At 37.8% G+C, this 26,273-nt stretch overlaps 1 protein-coding gene across 6 annotated transcripts in view; it reads left to right on the top strand.

Moving 5' to 3' along the window:
• The window catches only part of SPAG6 (sperm associated antigen 6), a 65,951-nt gene that overhangs the window by 27,799 nt on the left and 11,879 nt on the right, over window positions 1-26,273 (top strand). For all 6 annotated transcript variants that reach the window (XM_070500950.1, XM_044762297.2, XM_070500948.1 and 3 more), the window contains 4 exons: window positions 13,014-13,219; window positions 13,994-14,167; window positions 15,357-15,509; window positions 17,976-18,167. In XM_070500950.1, the coding sequence (XP_070357051.1) occupies window positions 13,014-13,219; window positions 13,994-14,167; window positions 15,357-15,509; window positions 17,976-18,167 (725 nt within the window). The remainder of the gene's footprint in view (window positions 1-13,013; window positions 13,220-13,993; window positions 14,168-15,356; window positions 15,510-17,975; window positions 18,168-26,273) is intronic.

Raw genomic sequence — 26,273 nt, 5'->3', positions numbered from 1 at the left:
CAAAAATCCACATCTTAGTGACAAATGTCTGAGATAACCAGGGACTTTGTACTGTGTGTCTTAGAGCGTGGATGGACCAGGAGGAGGGGACTAGAGCCCGCGAGTCAGAAATTATTTTCAAAGCCCCCACAGACAAAAGTCTTTCCTGATGCCTGCAGACACTAATGTTGATGTCGGTACTATCTTTCCTTTTTATAACTTATTTTATCCTGTAGGGGTTGATGAACACATAAGCAGAGAGGCATACAATGTTATGGGATTTTCTATATTATATACCACACCTATTTTGATTCTAACATTTATTTCCACAAATAGTTTTCTGTTTATTTAGGTGGCAGGGAAGAAAAAGTGAAAATAAATGTCTCTTCTGTGTTCTTTGGACATAGAGGTAAAATGTGTTAAACAAAATAACATTTTAATTATAACTTTACCCAGTAGTTACCTAATGTGTTAGTCATTTTTAGGGTTAGTTTGTGTGGTGATAAAAGATAAGTTGTGAATTCTTCTGTATTTATTTATTGTAATTTTTAAAGTTAGAAACTCTTGGTTAATAAAATCTTGTGAGTTTTTTAGAATTCAGAATATGGAACAATAAAATATAATTATGTAATCTCATTACATACATATAATGACTTAGATCCCTAAGTCATTGAGGCGTATAACTTTATATATGAGGCGAACAATTTCTTTATCACCACTGTCATCATTGTAATCATCAAAAAGTATTTGAGGGGCTGGCCCGGTGGCGCAGCAGTTAAGTGCACATGTTCCGCTTCGGCGGCTCGGGGTTCATCAGTTTGGATCCCGGGTGCGGACATGGCACCACTTGGCAAGCCAGGCTGTGGCAGGCGTCCCACATATAAAGTAGAGGAAGATGGGCACGGATATTAGCTCAGGGCCAGCCTTCCTCAGCAAAAAGTGGAGGATTGCCGGCAGTTAGCTCAGGGCTAATCTTCCTCAAAAAAAAAAAAAAAAGTATCTGAGGCACTTACGTGTGTTCTCATATCTTTTTTACTGTACTGGGTAAAAATGGATTGGCTAGTATTTCATCTCTAGGGCTTTACCATCTCAGATGGAGCAATTGATACAGATGAGCATAAAGGTCATCCAGACAGCTGGGCATAACCGGACAGAAACGTGCTGTCTTGAGAGTGTGTAGAATACGTGGGGTCTTCTACATTGGACCAAGTGAAAGGTGAGTCATGAGTTGTGTTGTTGAGCCATGGCAGAAAGGGGACTCTTAATTTTCTTCTTAAGAACTTTGTTACACTCAGATAACCACTGAACAGCCTTTGGGCACAGAAACAAAAGGAAGAAATGACATTGATAGCGCAGTCGTAGGCGGGAGGAAAGTCCTCCACCCCACAGGATACTTCCTCCACCTGATGGCACCTATCATTGTTTTCATCTGAGGCTTCATTTCTGCTCAGTGCAAATACCTGTGCGAGAAAGGTCACTGAACGTGGGTGTGCTGAGTGGGTAAACGGGTATTTGTGTCTTAGTGATTTGGAAGTAAACAGAGTTTGAACAGTGCAGCATAACGTATTTTTTGAGTTTAAACAAAATTGTTTCTTGAACTTGGCTTGTTTTCCAGTCACTAGTGTATAAATCCTCCTAACACCTTTTAGATATTGAGAGGAAAAACACTTTTGTGCACATCTGAATTTCTAGAAGTACATTAGGCATAGTGTACTTGACTGAAATTTGAAAGTACTCCAATTAAGCATTTCACAAACATCCACAAAAGAGATTAGCTATTAAAAGCTTAGGACTTTGTTAGCATAAGAATTGTGCTTTGGAATAAGTCATGTTCATCATCTTTTCTTACCATAAATTTTTAAATCTACCGTCTACAGGAAAAGATTTGCTTTATAATTACCATGTCATCGGACTGATTTTGCACAGTTATTTTTTGGTGCTACTTTGCTCTTATCTGTGGTTTTAAATGAATGAACCAACTTGCTGTAAAAATGTAGTATAAGTTCATTGCATCAAAGCATTTTGCTCAAGTTAGGACTTCTGGCCTTAAAAAGATATGAGCTTCAAATATTTAACCATTTGTGTCATAATTCTGTTACTAGCTATAGAATATTTCTCTATATCTTCTTTGATTTCACACTACAGTTTTACCAACATGGTAGCCCCTGGTCACATGTCACTATCACATACTTGAATTGTGGCTAATGTATGTGAGGAACTAATTATAAATTTTATTGACTTTTAATTAATTTAATTTTAAAAATTGATAATCAATTATTGGAAAATTTTTATGCATGATTAGATATGTGAATCTACTTTTTCAACAGTAAACTTTTTGAAATCTAAATACAGATTGCTTCCAGTGACAATTTAGCAGCTGAATTGAGACATGCTGTGAGTGCAGAATATACACCAAATTGCTAAGACTTGGTCCTAAAAAAAGAGCGTGAAACATCTCATTAAAATTCCAAAATGTTGACTACATGTTGAAATTATATTTTATATATATTGTATTAAATAATGTATATTATTAAAATTTTACCTATTTATGTTTACTTTCTAAATGTGGCTACTAGAAAATTTAAAATTACATCTGTGGCTCACATTCCCATTGGACAGCTCTGACTTAGAATTACTGTGCCTATGCTTTGTGGTTATTTGCTAAAAGGCAATATGGTAGTAATGCCATCTTAAGCAGTCGTACTTAATATCATGTTTATTAATCAGTGTAACTAAACCATACTGTACAGTAGGTTAAGGAATATGGAACTAAAAATACCATTTGGGGAGAAGTGAATGATGATTCAACTTTGAGCAATCACTTACTTGATGTGAGGGCTAACATGTGCTTAGTAAGTGACCACACTGCCAGCCTCACACATTGTTGATGGGGGCATATAATGATATGCCCCCTTTGGAAAACAATGTTGCAATGTGTATTAGGTTGACCTATGTGAAATTACCTATATTCAGTTGATTTTTGTTTTTTTTTTTATTAATGTTATGATAGATTACAACCTTGTGAGATTTCAGTTGTACATTTTTGTTAGTCATGTTGTGGGTACACCACTTCCCCCTCTGTGCCCTCCCCCCACCCCCCCTGTTCCCTGGTAACCACCAATCAGATCTCCTTATCAATATGCTAATTTCCACCTATGAGTGGAGTCATATAGAGTTCGTCTTTCTCTGACTGGCTTATTTCGCTTAACATAATACCCTCGAGGTCCATCCACGTTGTTGTGAATGGGCCGATTTTGTCTTTTTTTATGGCTGAGTAGTATTCCATTGTGTATATATACCACATCTTCTTTATCCAATCATCAGTTTCCGGGCATGTAGGCTGGTTCCACGTCTTGGCTATTGTAAATAATGCTGCGATGAACATAGGGGTGCAATGGACTCTTGAGATTTCTGATATCAGGTTCTTAGGATAGATACCCAGTAATGGGATGGCTGGGTCATAGGGTATTTCTATTTTTAACTTTTTGAGAAATCTCCATACTGTTTTCCATAGTGGCTGTATCAGTTTGCATTCCCACCAACAGTGTATGAGGGTTCCTCTTTCTCCACAACCTCTCCAACATTTGTCACTCTTGGTTTTGGATGTTTTTGCCAATCTAACGGGTGTAAGGTGATATCTTAGTGTAGTTTTGATTTGCATTTCCCTGATGATTAGCGATGATGAACATCTTTTCATGTGTCTATTGGCCATATTCATATCTTCTTTTGAGAAATGTCTGTTCATGTCCTCTGCCCATTTTTTGATCGGGTTGTTTGTTTTTTTGTTGTTAAGCAGTGTGAGTTCTTTGTATATTATGGAGATTAACCCTTTGTCGGATAAGTGGCTTGTAAATATTTTTTCCCAATTAGTGAGCTGTTTTTTTGTTTCAATCCTGTTTTCCCTTGCCTTGAAGAAGCTCTTTAGTCTGATGAAGTCCCATTTGTTTATTCTTTCTATTGTTTCCCTCAACTGAGGAGTTACAGTGTCCGAAAAGATTCTTTTGAAACTCAGTTGATTTTGACTTAACAAAAACAGCAGTTTCATGTGGTTTGATCTAAAAATATGAGAACTTCAAAAAATGTCAACACCCTTCCCCTCAGTAATTTCACCTCTGGGCCTCTGTCTTAAGAAAATGCACACATGCGTGCACGTGGATGTGCATGTATGTACGTTTGTAGAACCTGTGGAGTTACATATGCACGTGAGCATGTATGACCTGTGGTAGCCAGCCTCCAAGACGCTGCTCGAAGATGCTGTGTCCTGGTATTCACACCCTTGTAGAGTCCCCTCCCACATCGCACCAGGATTGGTCTGTGTGATCTCTAGAGCATGGCAGAAATGATGGTGTGTCTCTTTTGAGAATAGATGACCAGCTATAACTGAAACTTCTGTTGTGGGGTCGGTCTCTCATTCTCTCATTACTTGCTCTGGGGGAAGCCAGCTGCTCTGATATGAGGACACTCAGGCAGCCTATGGAAAGACCTATGTGGAGAAACTGAGGTCCCCAACTACCAGCAGCAAAGTGGGGCTTCCTAACCACTACATGAGTGAGCCTGGAAGCAAATCCTGCCCTAGTCGTGCCTTCACATGACTACAACCTCAGCTGACCGTGTAACAGCAATTTTATGAGAAACTGAGCCAAACCCACCCGGCTGAGCTGGTCCTGGATCCCTGATCCACAGAAAGTGTGAGATAATAGATGGTGGTGTTTTAATAATCTTAATGCAGAAAGAAGTTCACTATACTGTACTTTATAGTGGCAAAACCCAAACCAAACAATTAAATGTCCTAAGGTGGGGGAATGGTTAAGTAAATTCTGGCATATTTACTCAGTGGGATATTATGCAGTTATTGAAAATGTTGGGCTGGCTCCATCCTGTGGAATAAATGCAGACAGTGGAAGCCCACGAGTAGCATCAAGGAACCGCTTGGAGGGAATCACACCAAGAACGGCTGACAGGGACAGCTTTTATAAAAACGCCGTGTAAACCTTCTAACCGTCCAATGTTTCTTTTCTGTTTCCTCTCTCCTTTGTGTGTTCTGATAGAGAATTCCTCCAGGGCACCACTGGTCCTGTACTGTTTACCCTCTGTCATCACCCTGGGCCCCTGGAAGGCAAGAACTTTAAAACTGGGCTGGGTGGAGCAGAGAATGAATGCCGGTGAAGTTTGAATAACAAAATATGCATTTTCCGTTTAAGTTTTTTTTAAAAAGCAGACTGTAAAATTGTAGGTGGAGTGAAACTACAACTGTGGTTGCAACATTATATAAAGCAAGTGGAAAACAAACAAACAAGTTTCTAGATACAAAAAGTATATTTTGTAAAGATCTGATTGCAAGTAATTTATTGTTATTTTCTTCATTACAAGGGCATTCCAGGCCTACTCTGTAGTTTTGCCTTATTCTATTCAGCTAAGTTTCAGCTGTTAAATAGTTAGGTCAAAAACTAAAAATTGCTGAAATTGGGGTTTTAAAAATTGCCTTAAATCTTATGCTAGCTATTATCTTCCAAGGCTGTACTCAAGTCTTTGTCTTTCTCCACCTTCTCTCTCTCTTGTCTCCACTTCTTGACTTTTCCTTACCATATTTTGAGTTGCTTTTTTTATGCTTGAGCCCTGTAAGGTGGGCCCTCCATCCCAGCTCACTGTAGTTTCTTACTAAGGCCCCATTAACTCCGTATCAGTGGCTCATTTGACTCACTTGACTTTTTAAAGGGCCCAGAGTTATTTAGCCTTCAAAGCATGTGTATGTGTGTTAACCCTAACCGCTCAAACACTCAACCCATGTGTAAAGGTTAGAACAATGGCTCTGAAGATTGGGTGGAGAGAAGTAGAAATGATGAGAGCAGGAAAAATGGTATTTGTTAATGGAGGAGATAAAAATTATTGATTAGATTTTTTTATACTAATTTGCAAGTTCCCTCTCCACCCTTTTCTCACTCCCACCTGCAGTGGGAGAGTCAAGCTCTTGGCTCAGACTTATAGCCATAGTGAGTCATTGCTGCCTGTGGAAGGATGCTGCCTCTCTCAGGTGTCTTGGTGAAGAAGAAAGGTTTTCGTGGTAGCCAGCTTCCACGATGGCCCCCTAAAGATGCCTGCCTCCTATTATTGACGTCCTTGCATAGTCTCCTCCCACATTGTACCAGGGAAATATAGCTGGAGTGATGGGCTGTCACTTCTGAGGCTAGATTGTAAAAGACTGCAGCTTTTGTCTTGGGTTCTCTCTTTTGGATCCCTCCCGTTGGGGGAAGCCTCATTATGAGAAGCCTATGGAAAGGTCCCAGAAGTGGCAAGGAATGGAAGCCATCTTCTAGCATTCCTGTGAGTGTGCTTGGAAGCAGATCCTCCAGACCCAGTCAAGTCTCAGACACTGGCAGCCCCAGCTGACTTCTTGATTGCAGCCTAGTGAGAGGTCCCACCCGAACCACCCAGCTAAGCTGTTCCTGGATTCCTACCTACAGAAACTATGAGATATTAAATATTTCCTGTTTTAAGCTTCTAACTTTGGTATGATTTGTTACACAGCAGTAGATAACTATGCCAGTTGTAAACAGCTGGGTTAGACCAAAAACTAGACAAATGTCTTCTACGTTGGAAGTGACATTACTAAAATCGTACCAAAGTGTAGCCAGTAAATAACCAGCTTTGGCAATTGCAGCACCATAAGTTTTTTGTTTTTACTAAAATTCACTCAATCATGAAAAATGTGGTTAAATGGGATGACTATTATTAACATAAGATTAATATACATGGTAGGAATTTTTTGCGTGTGTGTGGTGAGGAAGATTCATCCTGAGATAACATCCATTGCCAATCCTCCTCTCTCTTTTTTTTGCTTGAGGAAGATTCGCTCTGAGCTAACATCTGTGCCAATCCTCCTCTACTTTATACATGAGATGCCTCCACAGCGTGGCTGATGAGTGGAGTAGGTCCACACCCAGGATCCAAACTCATGAACTCCAGGCCGCCAAAGCAGAGTGTACAGAACTGCTTTATTTTAAAAGATTTTGAAGTGATATAGCTATATATTTTACAGCTAGATGTGAAAACCAGGCTATCTTTAAACTAATATATGGGCCACCTAAGTTCAAAGAAACAATAATTTATAACTTTCTTTTACTTCTTAATGAAACAAACATAACTTTTCGTAGGGCTTCGAAATAGTGAGTTAAAAGCAGTGTTTGAAAAAATTAATTAAAAAGCAATAAAGTTAAAAGAAATTAGAGTTCTTCAGACATTTGATTTGTGTAATTATTATTATTATTTTTTTAAAGATTGGCACCTGGGCTAACAGCTGTTGGCAATCTTTTTTTTTTTCCTGCTTTATTTCCCACCCCCCGCCCCCCGTACATAGTCGTATATCTTAGTTGCAGGTCCTTCTAGTTGTGGGATGTGGGACGCCACCTCAACGTGGCCTGACGAGCGGTGCCATGTCCGCACCCAGGATCCAAACCCTGGGCCGCTGCAGCGGAGCGCGCTAACTTAACCACTCGGCTGTGGAGGTGGCCCCTGTGTAATTATTTTTGAATTAATGTGCTAAATATGTATTTTTTCCCTTCCTTTTTTTTCTTTTGGAGAGCCTCTTAATTTTGAGTCCTTTTTCTGAGTCCTCAGATGGCTCGCTTAAATTTTGCTCAAGTTCTTCTCTCCTACGTCTTTATTATTTGCAGAATTAGTTGAGTATCATAATATGTGTTTAGATTAATCATTTTTTGCAGCCCAAATTTTAGATTTTCATCAATTTCTTGGAATTCTCCTCTGAATTTTCTTATATGACCACCATAGTGGTGTTTCCTTTATGACTCCAAACATGACTTCAGGAATCACAGGTAGAAAGAACATCACCTTTCCACCCCAAGAAAGGCCCCACAGGTGGTTTAGCAGGTGTGAGGTTTAAGCCTAGCTTTGTAAAATGGTGGTCACAGGCTGTCACTGGCCCACAGACGGATGTGTTTTATTTGGCCTACACTATGTTGTCTCACACATTCAAAAAAAGTTGCCAGTGCTTAAAAACCAGGCAATTTCACATTAAAAATCAGATTTTTGACTTCTATTGAAAAAAATCAAAGGATCTAGGCCTATATTCCTCATAGATGCCTATATGGCAACACTGGGCTGAATTAAGCAATTGCTGCTCCTAGGAGTAGCTGGTGCATGTACTGTTCCATTTTGTGACTGCTCTCCTACTCGGTGTTGTTCGCACATCCTCTGGTTTATTGATTTTAATTACTTGCCTGGGCCCTGTAGGTGTTTGAGTTTCCCACCCCTGATCTAAACCAACAGCTAGCCATAACTGTCAAGAGGAGGGCTTGAGGCCACTGTGAGCACTATTAGTGCAAAATCGCTCCTGCGTGACTCACCTAGCTTTCCCTCTAACAGCCGTGCTGATTCCGTGCAGACGGGCATCCCGTCTCCCTGTTCCCTTCTCAACATCAAGTCATTTCTAATAGTCCCCTCATCCAGCTTTAGACAGTACTAATTTTGCGAATGTTGTTGATATTAAAAGTCCTCCTTTTGTCTGTTTTTGTTTTAAAATTAAGCCTAAAATTGTACTGAGCTTTTTTGACTATTCTAAGTTGAAGATTTTGATCCATTTAAATTGTAACACTTCTCACCTGTTAGTGAGGGAGCACTATAAGATCAGCCTTTATTTTGTTAGGAAAAAACTCCCCCCAAACGAAAAACCCAGATCCCAAGAACAGCATGGAGTAAAATTCTTAAGGCAAGACTGTGAGAAGCAAAGGGTTGTTGCCCCAAATTTTCTCATTATTAATATACAGAGAATTATATATGCACGTAAGCCTGATAAACATTATTAGAAAGACTTATGGAAAAACAGAGAGGGGGACAGGATGTCCTCTCTCAGAGGAGGCGGCCTCGTTCTTTCACTCAACAGTGAGCTTTCATGAGGCCAAACACAAGCAGTTATTCCTGTACTGAAACAGCGGACCGTCAGCTTTGGGGACTGGACATTCAGTTGTCTACATGTATGCAATAAATGGCTTTGATTACTATTTACGAATAAGGAAGGCGCTACTGGACAGTTTTCTTCCCTCTGACCATTTGCAGTCTAAAAAATTGTTAAAAATGAAGAATGCTTAACGTTTCAAAAATGTAATATTTCATGTAAGTGTAATAAGGGGTATGAATCAAGGCAAGAAGGGAGCTGTGCATAAGTAAATGGCCGTATTTCTAGTGTACATTAGTAATTCTGCAAGGAATAATTATATACTCTTTCCTAAAATTTCGTCTAAAGGAGGCATATATCTGCACCATTTTTTAAATAAACTTTCTGCCACATTGAGAAACAAGTTAAAATGTTTATATTTACTTTTCCTTTTTAATAGTAATGTTAGTATAGTTAGCCCCAGAAGTAGCTGTATGTATGAACAAAAGACATGCTCATATTTCTTTAATTTTTTAAAAATGTATAATCACATTGAAGAAAATTGGCAAATAAAGAAGAAAAACATATCACCATCAACCCAGTATAAATGCTGTTAGTATGTTGGTATAACGTATAGCTTTTTTCTCTGCATCTTTCTTTGCATAACTACTTTTAATTTTGTTATCAACAGTATATATGATTATGTCACGTTATTGCACAATAGAAGATGTACTTTTAAAGAATTTTTTGAAGATTCACTTAAAATTTAAAATGAGGCTAAGATTTCTCAGATAATGAAGATAAATTTCTTGGCTCACTGCTTGTCTTTGGTCAGACCTTTTATGAGCATCTGACTCTGTACATACCAGTCCTGATTTCATAAACATGATAGTTAATTGAGCCCAAACTCATTTCCAAATTGGAGTCTAAAAAGGAGCTCCATGAGATTTCTCCTGTGGGAAGTTATTTTTAAATACGTCAGAATTTTGTATGTGTCTGGGTTACTACTGCTTTTGTTAGAATAGGAAAGCATGGGACCAAAGAAAAAAGGAGAAGGAAGTAAGGTGGAAGCACTCCCTGAAATGGACCCTGTATACATCTTCCCCCAACACTCCACAGAATCGACTCCTAGCTCTGTTCTCTGCTGGTAGGAGCCTGTTCATATATTCACCCTGAGCAGAGCCTTCTAGAACAGAGCAGTGTTTTACTCGATTCTGCTTCTCCAACATCTAGCCAAGTTCCTAGCACATAGTAAGCACTTAATGAACACTCAATGACTGAAGGAAGTGAGGCAAATAGGTACATACACTGAGCATGAGAGAGAACAGAAGTCTATCAGGAGGTTTTTGGCTATAAGCTACAGAATATCAACTACAAATGGCTTAAACAGTAAGGACATTTTTAATTTCACATGACACAAAGTTCAGAGTCGGGGCAGTTCCAAGGTCGGTCATGCAGCTGAACAGTGTCATGGAGGACCCAGATGTTTTTCATTTTTGTACTCAGCCATCCTCAGCGTATTGGTGATTTCTTCTGTTATAGTTGCAAGATGGATGTAGGAGTTCCAGATGTCATCTGCAGACACGACTATGTCCAGCAGAGAAGAGGCAGTGTTTCCTCCTGTGTATCTGTTTATGACAGAGGAAAACTTCTCACAGGTGGCTTCCTGCTGACTTCTGCTCATGTCCCATTGGCCAGGATTGGTTCACAAGCCCATGTCCTGGCTGACAAAGGCTATTGGGTAGACACCAACAGTGACTGGCACAGAAATGCCCGAGGGAGCAAAAGTAGGGAAGAGGAGAAAGATATGCCATAGAAAAAAGTGTGACAGAGGCAGGACGAAATAGCCTATAGTAGGTGTAACATAGAATAGTGTGCATTCTTTAGGCTTACTGTATTTTTACTTATATGTCCACTGTTTTATACCTAATATGTGTATGAAAGTAGAACAACATTATTTATAAATAACGTGTGCCACCTAGGAGCAGATCCTGGTTTTGTAGCATCATATAAATTTGGAGATGTAAAGTATGTGAAACTGCAAGTAGAAAATTGCGAGGCCCAGTCCAGGTCCTTGCAAGCTTCACGACAAATCTTCCTCCATGCTGTCTCCAGCCTTCCCCGCACTCAACGTCATTGCTCTAGAGAGAAGAGGAAACAGCTCAGGATGGCATGGGGTAACAAGCCAAACTTTATCGAAGTTTGCTTTGTTATTAACATGATAGAGTTCAGGGAAAGGAGCATATGGCACTCTAATAGTTATTCAAGGAAATGATAAAATATCAGAATTACAAAGATAGGTATTTTTTTTAAAAGAACCTTAAGTTTTTATTAACAGTACTTTTAAGCAGTTGTAACTTGCTGCATATTCTTTGCTCTTGGAAACTATGTATAAAAGTGAGACTATATAAACAGATGAACTAATCCTTATATTCTCTCTCAAAACAAAATGTTCATCCCATTATATATATGCCAGGTGCCCTTAAATATGTACGGATAGAGTTCATATTACTACACAACACCCGTATAATCTGGACTGAATTAAATTAAGCAACATGCCAATAATTAACATAAAATGAGAATTGTGTCTAGAAATTACATGCAACATCACACCTGGTGTTTCCTTCCCATTTCCCTTGGGTGGGAGTGGCAGGAGGGAAACGGTGATCACCTGCTGCAGCTGCTGTCTTGTTGAACTTCAAGCAATCGGAGTAGAATCCCAGAGATGCTTTTGAGGAGTCTGCTGTGTTGCTCGGTTGATACTCCGGTTTGTTGCTGCTGTTGTCTTCTTCTTTTAACCACTTTCCTCCTATCTGCCTCTGGTTCTTGAGATTACATGTTAATTTCCCATTGTATTTCATATTTTACACTAGATTTTAAACACTGAAACATATTTGCTAGTCAGTCTAGTGTTCAAATGTAGAAGTGTGTCATCTGCACCAGAGTTGAATGTCTGACACATAGTAACCTTCCATTGATACTTGTATAGTGAAAGAATGAATGAATTGTTTACACAATACTGGGATTTCTAAGATAATTCTAATAATTTAAAGAAAACAAATATTGGACATTAACGTGTATTTCGAACATTATTTCCATTTAGAAAATGTGATATTACCAATCTTTTGAAAAATTAAATACCATATTTTCTTCAAAGACTTCAAGTGATATGCTGAGTAGATATCTTAGTTTGGCTATTAAGACATAAGTTATCAAGTCACTACAAATCTGGGAAAATGGGAATATAATTTGAAAGGAAGAGATTTTAAAAATGGGTGTATGTGATTCAGTAAGAGAGTCTGTGAATACAATGAGAGTAGAATCTGTAACTAGGACATTTTATGCTTCTCAAAAGACATTTTTTACATCTATATTATATAGGTCTGTCTGACTGTCTCCCATTCTCTATAATTTAAAATGTATTATATTTATAGCTGTTTTTCTTGGACACACAACTAAATCAACATGTAAATTTAAAACATATTTATTTGTGACATGTAAAATGGTTGAGATAAATTTATTCCTTTATCTAAACATTAACATTGATATATATTAAAATTTGTTCTTCAGTTGTAGTTCTCGTGTTTGAAAATATTTTTATGTGCACAATGAAAATGCACCTTTTTATTTTGCACAAAGTTTTTAAAAATCTTTTAAAAGTATAAGATTAAAGGAATTTAAAAATCAACATTATTGGCACAAGATTCATGTTAATGTTTATTCATGTAAATAGCACAAAATACTGCCTAATTAGTGTGGTTGGTAAATTTTTGGTACTTTAATTTTCTCTGTTATTGTAAACCATGCATAAAATGCTTGTCTATTGAGAAGTGCAGAATTGTCAGAGCTTAAACAGCTGACATCTGCTTACTCTCTTAAAAAAAAAAAAAGAATAACAAGCCATTTCAGCCTAATCTACCTCAAATGTGTTCATGTAAATGGAGGTCCATCTATTGACCTGTATTCTTTTCAGCTCAGGATTGGTCCACATGGTTTATGAAACCAGAAAGGCTGATTTGAAATGCAGATGTCGAGACAGTGAAGTACACCCTCCCCTTTTTTCTTTGCTGTATCTGTCAGGGTGAAAAATGGCTTGCACAAGGGTCAGTCACCCATACTCACTTAATTACTTTTCTTGGACCCACAGAACTGTCACAAGCTGTGGTGGATGCGGGAGCTGTTCCTCTTTTAGTACTCTGTATCCAGGAGCCAGAAGTTGCTTTGAAAAGGATTGCTGCTTCAGCCCTCAGTGATATTTCAAAGCATTCTCCAGAGTTAGCGCAGACCGTAGTGGATGCAGGGGCCATTGCTCATTTAGCCCAGATGATCCTGAACCCCGATGCTAAACTGAAGGTATTCAAAAATAAGCCTAAAAATAAACGGCCAGGCTGATAAGCTAAGAAAATAGAAATGGGTATGGAGTAATAGTATACATTTTAAAATAATGTAAATTATCATTGAAAACAGATATGAATATATTATGTTTTTGGTCTTTTAATATATGAAAATTAAGCTGTAAGGGTTATACAATAAAGACATAACTGGGAAAAATATGTGCAATGCTGAAAATCAGAAGTAGTATCAGTATTAACATTAATCATTAAAATAAGGAATCACATAATGATTAAATCTCAGGAATTGGAAGGGAGCTAAAGGTCTTCCAGCCCACCTCTATTATATGTGGATTTCTTAAGAAAATTACCGTGCTTATGATGATGCAGAACTAACACCTTATTTTTGGCATGATGCTGATAACATCTCAAAGAACTTTCCATTGCTTGGTTAACATTAAGAATTTAAAAACCTTATAGAATATAATTAAGAAACAGTATTCATTCAAAGGTCACATTCTTTGATCATGTGCAATAGATAGAGATTTAAATAGTCCACAGAGAACTAAGACATTTATTTTGGAAATTAGGGAATTTAAGAAATTGATTATTTCTGTATAAAACAGGGATGTGAATGTCTTGAGACTCAGAAATCTTAGGTTATGTTGGATATGTAATCGTTTTTTCCTTTTTATAAAGGAATTTGAATATGTCTAAAGCTGTTTGAATTACATCTGAACTCTGCAGTGGACTCCATGTAGTAATGTTTTGTTTTATTTTGGTTTTTGCTTAACAGCGTCAGATCCTTTCGGCTCTCAGTCAGATTGCAAAACATTCTGTGGATCTGGCAGAAATGGTGGTTGAAGCAGAGATTTTTCCAGTTGTGCTCACCTGTTTGAAGGACAAAGATGAATACGTGAAGAAAAATGCTTCTACTTTGATTAGGGAGATTGCAAAACATACACCTGAGGTAAAAGGAAAAAAAAGAAAGAAAAGAAAAGAAAAGCTTCAAAATACAATAATATGTAGTTAGTTTTAGTTTTTAAGTGAAACATCAACGTGTTTACAGGGCCTCAGTGACGTGGCACACGATCTGCTTATGTCAGGGCTGTCATCCTCAGCACTATGGGCGTTTGGGACTAGACAACTCTTCGTTGCGGGGGGCTGTCCTGGACACTGCTGGATGGATGCTTCGCAGCATCCCTGGCCTCTGCCCACTAGATGCCAGTAGCACCTCTCCCCCAATTGTGACAATAAACACGTCTCCATATATTGCCAAATGTTTCCCAGGGCACAAAGTGCCCCCAGTTAAGAAACACAGGGTTATATCAATGGAGTTTGAGTCTGAAATCTCAGTTTTTGACCATTTTCTGCTTTCCATTTCTGGATTGTGGGGATTGTGGACCTTTGTCATCCTTGTCATTTTCGGTCAGCTGGGAGTAGTGAGAGATAGTACACTTCCAGGTCGGGAGAGACCACCAGGCCCCCCAGCCTGGTGTAACCATGTAATAGCTGCTCTTACCTGGTGGTTCCCGCTCTGAGTTCTTAGATGCCAAAGGAGTAGAGCTGAAGCAAGCCTGGGTGGCTTCTGAAGATGTATCTTTTTCTGTGTATATTTTGACTAATCAATTTCATTTCACTAAACTTTAAAGTTTTCATTCCTTCTTTCATCTAACATCTTTATTTGGTTGAGATTTTTCAAGATTGAGGTGCAATCAACTAGTAATCATTGCTAGCAAGTGGGGGATAATTACACTAGAATATTTCAAGTCTGACATTATCTTTCAACATTCAGTGGTTAAGCTGCTTCATACTCACGCACTGTAGTTGGGGCTTTCAGTAGTTAGCTAGTTATGAACTAGCCCTAGGCTTGGTGTGTAGGTGAGGAATTTTGACATCCATTGTAATAGGAATAAAAGTTGTGCCATCCATGCATGAAAAAACCATAGAGTGGAGCTCCTCACAGTGAGTATATCTGTACATTTGAAATGGCAGGATTATTATTCTTGTACATTTCTTTAATATAATTTCACTAGATGATATTTCAGATTTTACCGGATTTTTTATGTCCTAAATAAAAATATTTGGCAATCCTAAAGTAATATTTAAAGATCATCTTCTGCTCCGGTCACGAGTACCCGGCTCTCGTTTTCTCTTAGCTGTCGCAGTTGATCGTTAACGCGGGGGGAGTTGCGGCCGTGATCGACTGCATCGGGTCCTGCAAGGGAAACATAAGGCTGCCGGGCATCATGATGCTCGGCTATGTCGCGGCTCATTCTGAGAACCTGGCGATGGCGGTGATCATTTCCAAGGTTGGTTCTTGCTTCATCTCCTTCTAGTTATTGCAGTGAGATATTCTAAGATAGAGCCACAGATTAATACTCTCCCGCCGAGTATAAAATAGAATTGATGAGGGCGAGAGAATTACCGAAAGAATTTTTCAGCTTTCTTTCGAGGCTTATTAGTACATTTCCCAAACACTGCTTGAAGTAAGGTTTATTTTGAGGGAGGTTTAAAGTTTTACTCAGTGTTTAACATCAACAAATATCAATTCCTTTGAGTATTGCTATTATCTGTATTTAAATATTAAGCGTATTTGTGTCTTGAAGGACTGGCTGTGCATAGTTACCAACATGTAAAGCATACTTTGATTAAAAACAACCATTACAAACAACATGGCTGATCGTTGTTTTCATTGTTCTCAGAGATCCATACATTCTCCCCTTTCCTGTCATTTGGGTAGGAGACGAAAGTGGTGAGGACATCCCTTTTTATCCACTTCCTTTCCATCAGCTCTCAGGAACTGGTTTCTCCTCTTAGATGTGGCAGTTCACTGCACACGTCTCTGATGGATAGTGGTGTTTCTGTTTCCTTGCTCTAGGGACTTTGCCTTATCTCAATTTACAGCTCGGTATTAACCCACCATATAGTGTAGCCCTGGCACCTAGTAGGTGCTCAAAAAATCTTTGTTGAATGAGTAAATATTGATCCCCTGAGGCATGCTTCCGCCCTGTGCCCACAGTATCTCCGGAGACCCTCCAGGGTGTGGGTGTCTTATCAGCATGGGAAACCTGCTGCCGTATGTTAAACAGAAGTGTGGATTTTTTCATCCCTTGCTAATCCTCAGCATAAAAGGAGCCTCAGATCTTTATTTTCTACCTATTCCGTGATAATTCTTTGCTTCTCCCCCTTTTTATCCCGTGCTTTTCCTTTTCTTCTGTTACCGAAGACTCTGATAGTGACTGGAGCAGGAGCGCTGCTTTCTGAAGGGTCACTGCAGGGATGGTGCCGGGATTGCCGATTCTCGGTTCTTCTGTGGATAGTCAGAATGCTTAACTTACGTGTAGGAGGAATGATGAAAGGAGAAGCCATTGCTCTTGCTTCCTGTATCTCTCCAAAGGAAGCAGGAGGCGCTCCTCTCCTTTGGTCCAGGGTTGCTGCTGGCCACTCCCACCTAGTTTGTCTTTCAGTTGATTGAAGATCAAGGGGGCAGCCGCAGTTTGAGGCAAACCACACAGTACAGTCTCATTCTTTCCTCTTCCTACAGTATACTGTAAGGACTAATAACAACACCTCACACTTCAATAACACTTTAGAATCTTCAAAGCACACTCCTCTTCCCTATCTCATTTGCTCTCCTAACAACCGAGACCAGGAAGTCAGAGTTGGGGGAGGGGGGGGTGGGGGGCTGTCTTCTTTTCCTCCTGCTGCATCCATCTTGATATGTCCCAGAAGTATGGACTTTCTGGAAAGTTGCTTCATTCTGAAGACAGGTTTGACCTTTCATATTGGCAGACACACAGTTTTAGTTGTAAGAAAGGACCCAGTGGAGAAATGTGCAGGTCTCTTCAGGAAGTCGGTCTTAACAACCAAATTTAAAGGTGCAGGAAGGCGGTCCATAGATCATTCGGCCTTGGCTAGGGTAGCGTGACCACGTGGTATTTGCTCTTGTGGTACTAAATTTAAGGGGATAATTATTATCGTCTCAAATTAGTTGGAAAATTATGCCTATACAGAATCTGGAATTATAATTTGATTTATTTGGTTCCTCTTTGGATATATAAACTGTGATGGATTTGATGCCCTTTAGTTCATTCTGTTCTGGTTGTTTAGATAAAATTGAAGCCTAAAATGCAAAATGTAAGCACATGCTATCTGTGTAGCAAAAGCAATTGTTTCTACTTTGACATTCAGTCATATTAAAATGGGCAAAACTATTGCTTAAAAGTTGACCAAAATTAATGGAAATTTATTTACTATTTCAGGAAAGGTTTTCGTGAATATATTTAATCTGAAAGTTACTTAAATAGGATTCTTGCTCATATTATTCATTTGATTTTAGATGTATAGTGGTTATTTTGTTCTCAGGTCTATTATACTTGTGAAAAGGCAATTTTTTTTAAGGATTCTAAATTAACTTTTTAACAAAGGAAAAGAGAAGGTTTTAAAATCTAAGCACTTTTAATTTGTCACAGTGGAATCTGGTTTTGCATACATACTAGTCTGTGGCATCTGTTGTTTGGTTAAATGCCTCTCTATTTGGGGAGTAAACGCTGCAGAGATATTCTTAGTTTAGTTGGATTGTTACAGATAATTAAGGTAAATTAGTTCTAGTCATTTTATTGACTTGAAAAATGACAGGGTGTGATGTGCTCATTTATTGAACCGTTTAGGAAAAAAAGGATCAAGGCCCAAATGATTCCTTCTAATGTGAGAGACACGGAAGGCTTTAATCCTGCTCTAGATTCATGCGCTTGCTCTTTTGATCAACACGGCAGGGTGTGCCCCAGTTGTCGCTCTGCTTGTCAGAAGAACCCGAAGATCACATTAAAGCGGCTGCGGCGTGGGCCTTGGGACAGATCGGCAGACACACTCCCGAGCACGCCCGGGCCGTCGCCGTCACCAACACGTTGCCGGTCCTGCTTTCTCTGTACATGTCAACAGAGAGTTCTGAGGATCTTCAAGTAAAAGTAAGTACTTGATTCTTAACTGTTTTACGAAGATTTGTTATATTTTGACTCTTTCTTAAAGATATGTAATTTAAAATGTTTTAATTTTCATTATGGACAATATTGCTTTTATTCTGAAATACAAGAAATACAAATTTATCAGAAGAATTGAGGTGAGTCTTGCCTAAAAATGGGTTACCCTTGTCTCTAAAAGTCAATGATACATTTTAAAGAAAGTTCTCTGCAGGTGCACAGTTGTTTGTAAAATGAATGAATGCTTGTTGCATTCTACATTTCTGATGACTTTTCTTACGGAATAGGAATTGGAGAATAGTAGAATTTTGGAGCTGGAATTGGCTGGAGAGAACTTTAGTCGATTTTACATTAAAAAATTGAGTCCAGAAGAATTTAAGGTACTTTCCAAAGGTAATATAACTGATCAGAGGGTATTCCTAAAGTCATAATCAATCTTTTAATTGTTTGTCTTATATTTGTTCTTTAAAAGAAAAATGTCCATAACATTCACTAAATTAAATATCTTTAAATCATGCAATGTTTTAAAAAGCAAGCTTTCTGGAAAAAGTTTTACTAGCTACTCAAATAATTCACAAAACATGAACATAAAGTAGGATGGATTGTTTAACAATTCTAGAATTTCAGAGGGGGGAAAAATGTTTCCCAGCATACTCGCTATTAGGAAAACATGAAAGTTTTTGAAAGCAGCTTTCAGAATTGACTTGGATAGAGAGAAGTGCACAGAAAGGACAATTATTCAAAATAAAATTAGCAACAGTAAGTTAAATTACGTTTAAATTTTAATTAAAACAATAAACTGGCAAATAGGAAACCCGTTTGCTGACACAACCTTTAGGCGGTATAATGCGGCCGCAAGTTCACTTGAACTGTGTGGCTGAGGGGCTCAACGTGATAGGCAACAGTGAATCATTTACTTGATTTATAAATTTTAGAAAAGTGAATTTCTGTTTATTTGGTTATGTTCACAGGTTATTTCTCTACAAATTCATTGAGGAAAGTTGATTTCTAAGATGAACATTTTTTCAATTTTTATAAGACTTTCTGGATCAAAGCGATGATTTAATAGATGTAGGGCTTCTCTTACATTTCTCCCATGTCGAGTGCATTCCTTGGCAAGGCTTGGCGGAGAAAGTAAGTCTGACAGTGTGCTAAGGTCTTCTCCTGTTTAACAGTTCTGTCATTGTTTGACTTTCTGGTGAGAAACCACCATTCTGTTTCCAGTTTTGAGTTGTTCAAGTACAGCTGATTTACATATATACAATTGTACCCTATATATGTAGTTCTCGTTTGGTCTCATATTTCTTTATCCCATTATTGTTCTCTTCCTCCCTCTTCCCACTTCCTCTTCTTTCCTCCTCACTCCCCCTCATTTCCCATCCTCCCCACCCTTACCTCTAGTGATCCAATGACTGTGGCCTCCTCTGCAGGGGCTCGCAGGCATAAGCTATGCCCAGGCTATAACAGTAATTATATTCAACTTCTAAGCTATCAATAGATAAATTATTAATATTTTAAAAATAGTCTCTATCACTTTCAGATTCCTGCACTTAACAACTTTTATTTTCCTTTAAGTTTTGGAAATAAGGAAATACATGAGCTAGAGCATGAATAATTAATAGTGGAGTCAATAGTAATTATAGCTTGCAAATAGCCTCTTAGGTAGTACCGCATGCTTCTTATATACTACTAAGTTTATTTAACTTTTTTTTTTTTAAGATTTTATTTTTTTCCTTTTTCTCCCCAAAGCCCCCTGATACATAGTTGTATATTCTTCGTTGTGGGTCCTTCTAGTTGTGGCATGTGGGATGCTGCCTCAGTGTGGCTTGATGAGCAGTGCCATGTCCACGCCCAGGATTCGAACCAATGAAACACTGGGCCACCTGCAGCGGAACGCGTGGACTTAACCACTCGGCCACGGGGCCAGCCCCTATTTAACTTGGTTGTTAATGAATTATTATGATTTTATGTTGTATAAATATCACTGGAGTAAAATAAGTTTGAAAACTTCACTTTTTGAAGTAAGATAGTTTTTATTGTGTTTTAGTTTAACAAAAGCAGTTTTCTTAACGCATTTAGGTTTGCTGATAGAAGTTAAGGTTCCCTCTGCCTATATTTGATACAAAATTTACTTTCAGGAAATACACTGGGTATTAAATTAAAAAGTGGGATCTTTATCGATCATTATCCTGTCAGCAATCTTTCCAAGGCTCTAAGTCCATCCAGATCTTTTCTTATTGTAGGGACTGGATCATTATTTTTTTTTCTTCCCTCAGGTCTCTTGGATTCTATCAGTTGTTGTTTTAAACGCTCTAGGATGAGAGTCCAAGTCTGTTTGATTTGACACCATCTCAGTAGAGAAAAATATATCCAACAGCGTCAGCAATTGTCTAATGGTATTTCTCATTTGTTACTCTGTGGCAGCTCTCAAATTATAAGGCCATGTTGAAGTTCATTTTGTCCCAAAGGCATGTCAGTTCCTGTAACATTCTCTAATTGGTTCTGATCCAGGAGAACCAACGAGCAGCCCCTGGGAACTTCTCGCATGTTTTTACAGAGCCTTACTATCTACCTGCACCTATGTTATTTCAAATATCTTGTTAAAAACTGAAAAAAATATATCCTTTTTCTCTAATAAGTTTTGAAAATACTCAGGCAATTAATTGCATTTTCATTTGGTTTCATTTAGAGGCATCGTATCGAAATGTTCCATCTTAGTTTTGGCATTTGAATAAGTTCCTTCTGGTACCTTAGTTATAAAATTATTTCTAAGATAATTATTTGATTTAATTATTGTTTTCTTGTTGTCATGGGTTGTTCCCCTTCATTTTTAGCAGCTTTATTGAAATATAATTTATATACCATATGATTTACCCATTTAAAGTGTACCATTCAATGGTTTTTAGTATATTCATAGAACTGTGCAACCATCACCACAATCTAACTTTAGAATATTTTCATTCCTTCATTAGCAGTCACTCCATATTCTCTCTGCCTAGCCCCAGGCAACCATTAATTTACTTTCTGTCTTTGTGGATTTGCCCCTTCTGGACATTTCATTTAAATGGAACGATACAGTACACGTGGCCTTTGTGGCCTGGCTTCTTTCACTTAGCATAAGTTTCAAGGCTCATCCATTTTACAGCATATATCAATATGTTGTTTCTTTTTATTGTCAAATAAAATTCCTTGTATTGATATACCACATTTTGTTTATCCATTCACCAGCTGATGGACATTTGTGTTGTTTCTACTCTTTGGCTATTACGAATAATGCTTCTAAGAACATTATTGTACAAGTTTTTGTGTGGATGTATGTTTTCATTTCTCTGGGTATCTGGGTAGATACCCAGAAGGGAAATTGCTAGGTCATGTGATAACTCTGTTTAACATTTTGAGGAACTGCTAAACTGTTTTCCAATATGAGCACCATTTTATAGTCTCACCAGCAATACGTGAGGTTTCCAGTTTTTCCACATCCTTGCCAACACTGGTTATTATCTTTGTTTTTTATTATAGCCAGCCTAGTGGGTGTGAATTGAAATCCCATAGTAGTTTTGATTTGTATTTCTCTGATGGCTAATGATGTTGAAAATCTTTTCATGTGCTTATTAGCCATTCATATATCTTCTTTGGAGAAATATCTAATCAGACTCTTTGTCCACTTTAAAATTAGGCTATTTATTTTTTTATTACTGATTTATAAGTGTTCTTTATATGTTTTGGATACAAGTACTTATCAGACATATGATTTACAAGCATTTTCTCCCAATCTGTGAGTTGTCTTATTACTTTCTTGATGGTATTGTTTGCAGTGAAAAATTTTTAATTTTAATGAAATTTGATTTACGTATTTTTTCTTTTGCTTGTGCTTTTGGAGTGATATCTAAGAAGACTTTGCCTAACCCGAAGTCATGAGGATGTATTCCTCTGTTCCCCCTTCATTTTAATAACTACAGTTATGTGCTACATAATGATGTTTCTGTCAACGATGGACTGCATATATGATAGTGGTCCCATTAAGATTATAATGGAGCTGAAAAATTCCTATTGCTGTCGTAATGTCATAGCACAACACATTGCTCACACGTTTGTGGTGATGCTGGTGTAAACAAACCTATGGTGCTACCAGTTGTATAAAAGTATAGCACATACAATTATGTGTAGTACATACTGGAGAGGAATGGGGCATTATGTGCTTACAAGCAAATATATGATGAAAAAAAGAAACATACTAGGCAAACCAGCATGGTCATATTTCTGAAAAGAGTGACACCTCCTCAACAAGAGCCTCAGACAGGTCCTTCAGGAGGTGTTCCAGAAGAAGTCATGTTATTATAGGAGATGACAACCGCATGCGTGTTATTGCCTCTGAAGACCTTCCAGTGGGACAAGATGTGCAGGTAGAAGACAGTGGTATTGATGATCCTGACTCTTGTAAGCCTAGGCTAATGTGTGTGTTTGTGTCTTAGTTTTTAAGAAAAAAGTTTAAAAAGTAAAAAATAGGGGCCGACCCACTGGCGTAGTGGTTAAAAGTTCCTGCACTCTGCTTTGGCAGCCTGAGGTTTGCAGGTTCAGATCCTGGGTGCAGACCTACACACTGCTTATCAGGCCATGCTGTGGCAGCATCCCATATATAAAATAGGGGAAGAGTGCCACAGATGTTATCACAGGGCTGATCTTCCTCACCAAAATGAATAAATAAAATAAAAAATCTTAAAAGAAAAAGTAAAAAGATAAAAAATAGAAAGTTTAAAAATAGAAAAAAGTTGGGGCCTGCCCAGTGGCCCAGTAGTTAAGTTCGTGTGCTCTGCCTTGGCGGCCCGGGGTTTGCCAGTTTGGATCCCGGGTGCCAGCCTACGCACCGCTTGTCAAGCCATGCTGTGGCAGATGTCCCACAAAAAAAATAGAGGAAGATGGGCATGGATGTTAGCTCAGGGCCAGTCTTCCTCAAAAAAAAAAAGAAATTTGTAGAATAAGGATATAAAATAAGAAAGAATTTTCGTACAGCTGTGCAATGTATTTGTGTTTTAAGTTAAATGTTATTACAAAAGAATGAAAAACTTTTAAAAAATATAAAAGTTCATGAAGTAAAAAAAGTTACAGTAAGCTAAGGTTAATTTATTATTGAAGAAAGATAAAAAAGACAAAGATACACTATAAATTTAGTCTCTCCTAAGTGTGCCGTGTATGTAAAGTCTGCAGCAGTGTCCAGTAGCGCCCTCGGCCTTCATGTTCACTCACCACTCACTCACTGACTCACTCAGAGCAAGTTCCAGTCCTGCGAGCGCCATTCATGGTCAGTGCCCTACGTAGGTGCACCATTTTTTATCTTCTCTACTGTATTCTTACTGTACCTTTTCTGTTTAGATATGTTTAGATACATAAATACTTAGCCCTGTGTTCCAGTTGCCTCCATTATTCGGTCCAGTCACACGCTGTGCAGGTTTGCAGCCTGGAAGCAATAGCTACCCCATATTGCCCCGGTGTGCGGTAGGCTATCCCATCTGGCTGTGTTGTTCACACAGTGACAAAATTGCCTAACAAAGCATTTCTCAGAACATATCCTCATCATAAGCAATACCTGACTGCACAACTCTTCGGGCCAGAATGCTTTCAGAACCAAATTAACTTTTGAGTAATAAACACTTTTCATTTTAAGCAGTTTTCATTAAAGGTCATCTATTAAGGAAAGCAACGTTGAATAATTTTTGTTATTTCTTTAATTTTCTGTGAAAAACAATTGGAGCGGTTTCAAGTGTTTGTATAGTATTGACAGTTATATTTTGTAAATTTTAGTATTATTCTTATGTGTGTTGTTAAGAGGGAGAAAATAGTGCTGCTAGTCACTCACTGTGGTTTTTACAACAACAACAGTTTTGATCAGTGTGGACAGAGTCAGTTTTTAGAAATGACAGAAAAATGAATGAATGTAAAACTATAGATGCTATGCTAATTCATAGGAAAATCAGGCTCAAACTCAAGTTGCCCTAAATAAACAGCAGTAAACCTATGACCCCTTCCCTGACATCATCATGTATTTTGTATGTCTAAGGAGAAACACTAGCTACTAAATGCAGTGACAGCAAAATTCATAATCTGTTATTCATTAGTTCAAACTAAGATATTGATTTACTGAATTAAGTAAATAAAAGTTTGTTGACCCCATATAATTTCTGTACAATTCACAATATGAAATTGTAGGAGCTATTTTATTTTGCTCACAGCCATAAATAACCAAAGATAAGGCATATTTTCTAAAGGCTAACAAATCTTAAACCCAACGTATAACATGATCTTGTATGTAGAAAATCCTAAGGAATCCACATGTACACAAATACTAGAACTAGTAAGAGTTCAACAAAGTCACAGGATGTAGGGTCAATATGTAAAAACCAGTTGTATTCCATATGCTAGTAATAAGCAATTTAAATATGAAATTAAGACAATAGTTTCACTCACAATAGCATCAAAAAGAATAAAATACTTAGGAATAAGTTTAACAAAAGAAGTATAAGACTTGTACACTGAAAACTACAAAACAGTGCTGAAAAAATTTAAGGAAAATCTGACAAAATGGAGAGACATTCCATGTTCTTGGATTGGAAGACTCAATATTGTTAAGATGGCAGTACTTCCTAAGTAGATCTGTATAGTCAACACAATCTCTATCAAGATCCTAGCTGGCTTCCCACCCCCCAAATTGAGAAGCTGATCCTAAAATTCACATAGAGGGCCTGCCCCGTGGCTGAGTAGTTAAGTTGGTGCGCTCCGCTTCGGCGGCCCAGGCTTTCAGCAGTTCAAATCCTGGGCGCGGGCATGGCACCACTCATCAAGCCACGCTGAGGCGGTGTCCCACATGCCACAACTAGAAGGACCCACAACTAAAAATATGCAGCTATGTACTGGGGGGCTTTGGGAGAAAAAGAAAAAATAAAATCTTTAAAATTCACATGAATATGCAAAGGACCCAGACTAGCCAAAACAATCTTGAAAAAGAAGAAGGACTTACACTGCACAATTTCAAAACTTACTGCAAAGCTGTAGTAATCAAGATAGTGTGGTATTGACATGCAATACATATCAATGTAATTGAGAATCTGAAATAGACCCTTTTATGGTCAACTGATTTTTCACAAAGGTGCAAAGGCTATTTAACGTGAAAAGGATAGAGCAAGTCTTTTCAACAAATGGAAGTGGGACAATTATTATATCCTCATACAAAAACATTAATTTGGATGCTTATTTCATACCATACAGCAGAATTAACTCAAAATGGATCATAGATCTAAATATAAGAGTTAAGACTATAAAACTCTTAGATAAAACATAGGAGTAAATCTTTGTAACCTTGGAGTAGGCATTGAGTTCTTAGATATGACGCCTAAAGCACAAGTGATAAAACATTGATAAATAGGGTTTCATCAAAATTAAAAACTTGTATGCTTCAAAGGACACCATTAAGAAAATGAAAAGACAAGCCATAGACTTGGAAAAAACATTTGCAAATCACACATTTGAGAAAGGACTTGTATTCAAAAATATATAAAGAACTGTTACAATTCAAAAATAAGACAAATAATCCAACCCACATTGGGCTAAAGCTTTAAATAGACATTTCACCAAATAAGATATATAAATGGCCAATCAGCACTTGAAAAGATGTTCAACATTATTAGTCATTAGGGAAATGCAAATTAAAACCATAATGAGATAGTACTTCACACCTACCAGAATGCCTATAATTACTATGATGGATAATAACAAGTGCTGACCATCATGTGGAGAATCTTGAATCTTTTTACATTATTATTGGGAGTGTAAATGTTGCAGTTATGTTGAAACACAGTTTGGTGGTTTCTCAAAATGTTAAACTTACCATGATCACCCAACAACTCCACTCCCAGGTATTGTCCCAAGAGAGATGAAAACATTTGTCTACGCAAAGACATATATATGAATCTTCACAGCAGCATTATTCATAATAGCCAAAAGTGGAAACAACCCAAATGTCCATCGACTGGTGAATGGATAAACAAAATGTGGTAAATCCGTGTAATGGAATACTATTTGACAATACAAGGAACAAAGTAC

This window comes from Equus asinus, chromosome 29 (assembly GCF_041296235.1).
Source record: "Equus asinus isolate D_3611 breed Donkey chromosome 29, EquAss-T2T_v2, whole genome shotgun sequence".
NCBI classification, from domain to species: Eukaryota; Metazoa; Chordata; class Mammalia; order Perissodactyla; family Equidae; genus Equus; species Equus asinus.
Note: the sequence above shows the minus strand (reverse complement) of the source record. Positions and strands in the feature narration are given on the sequence as shown.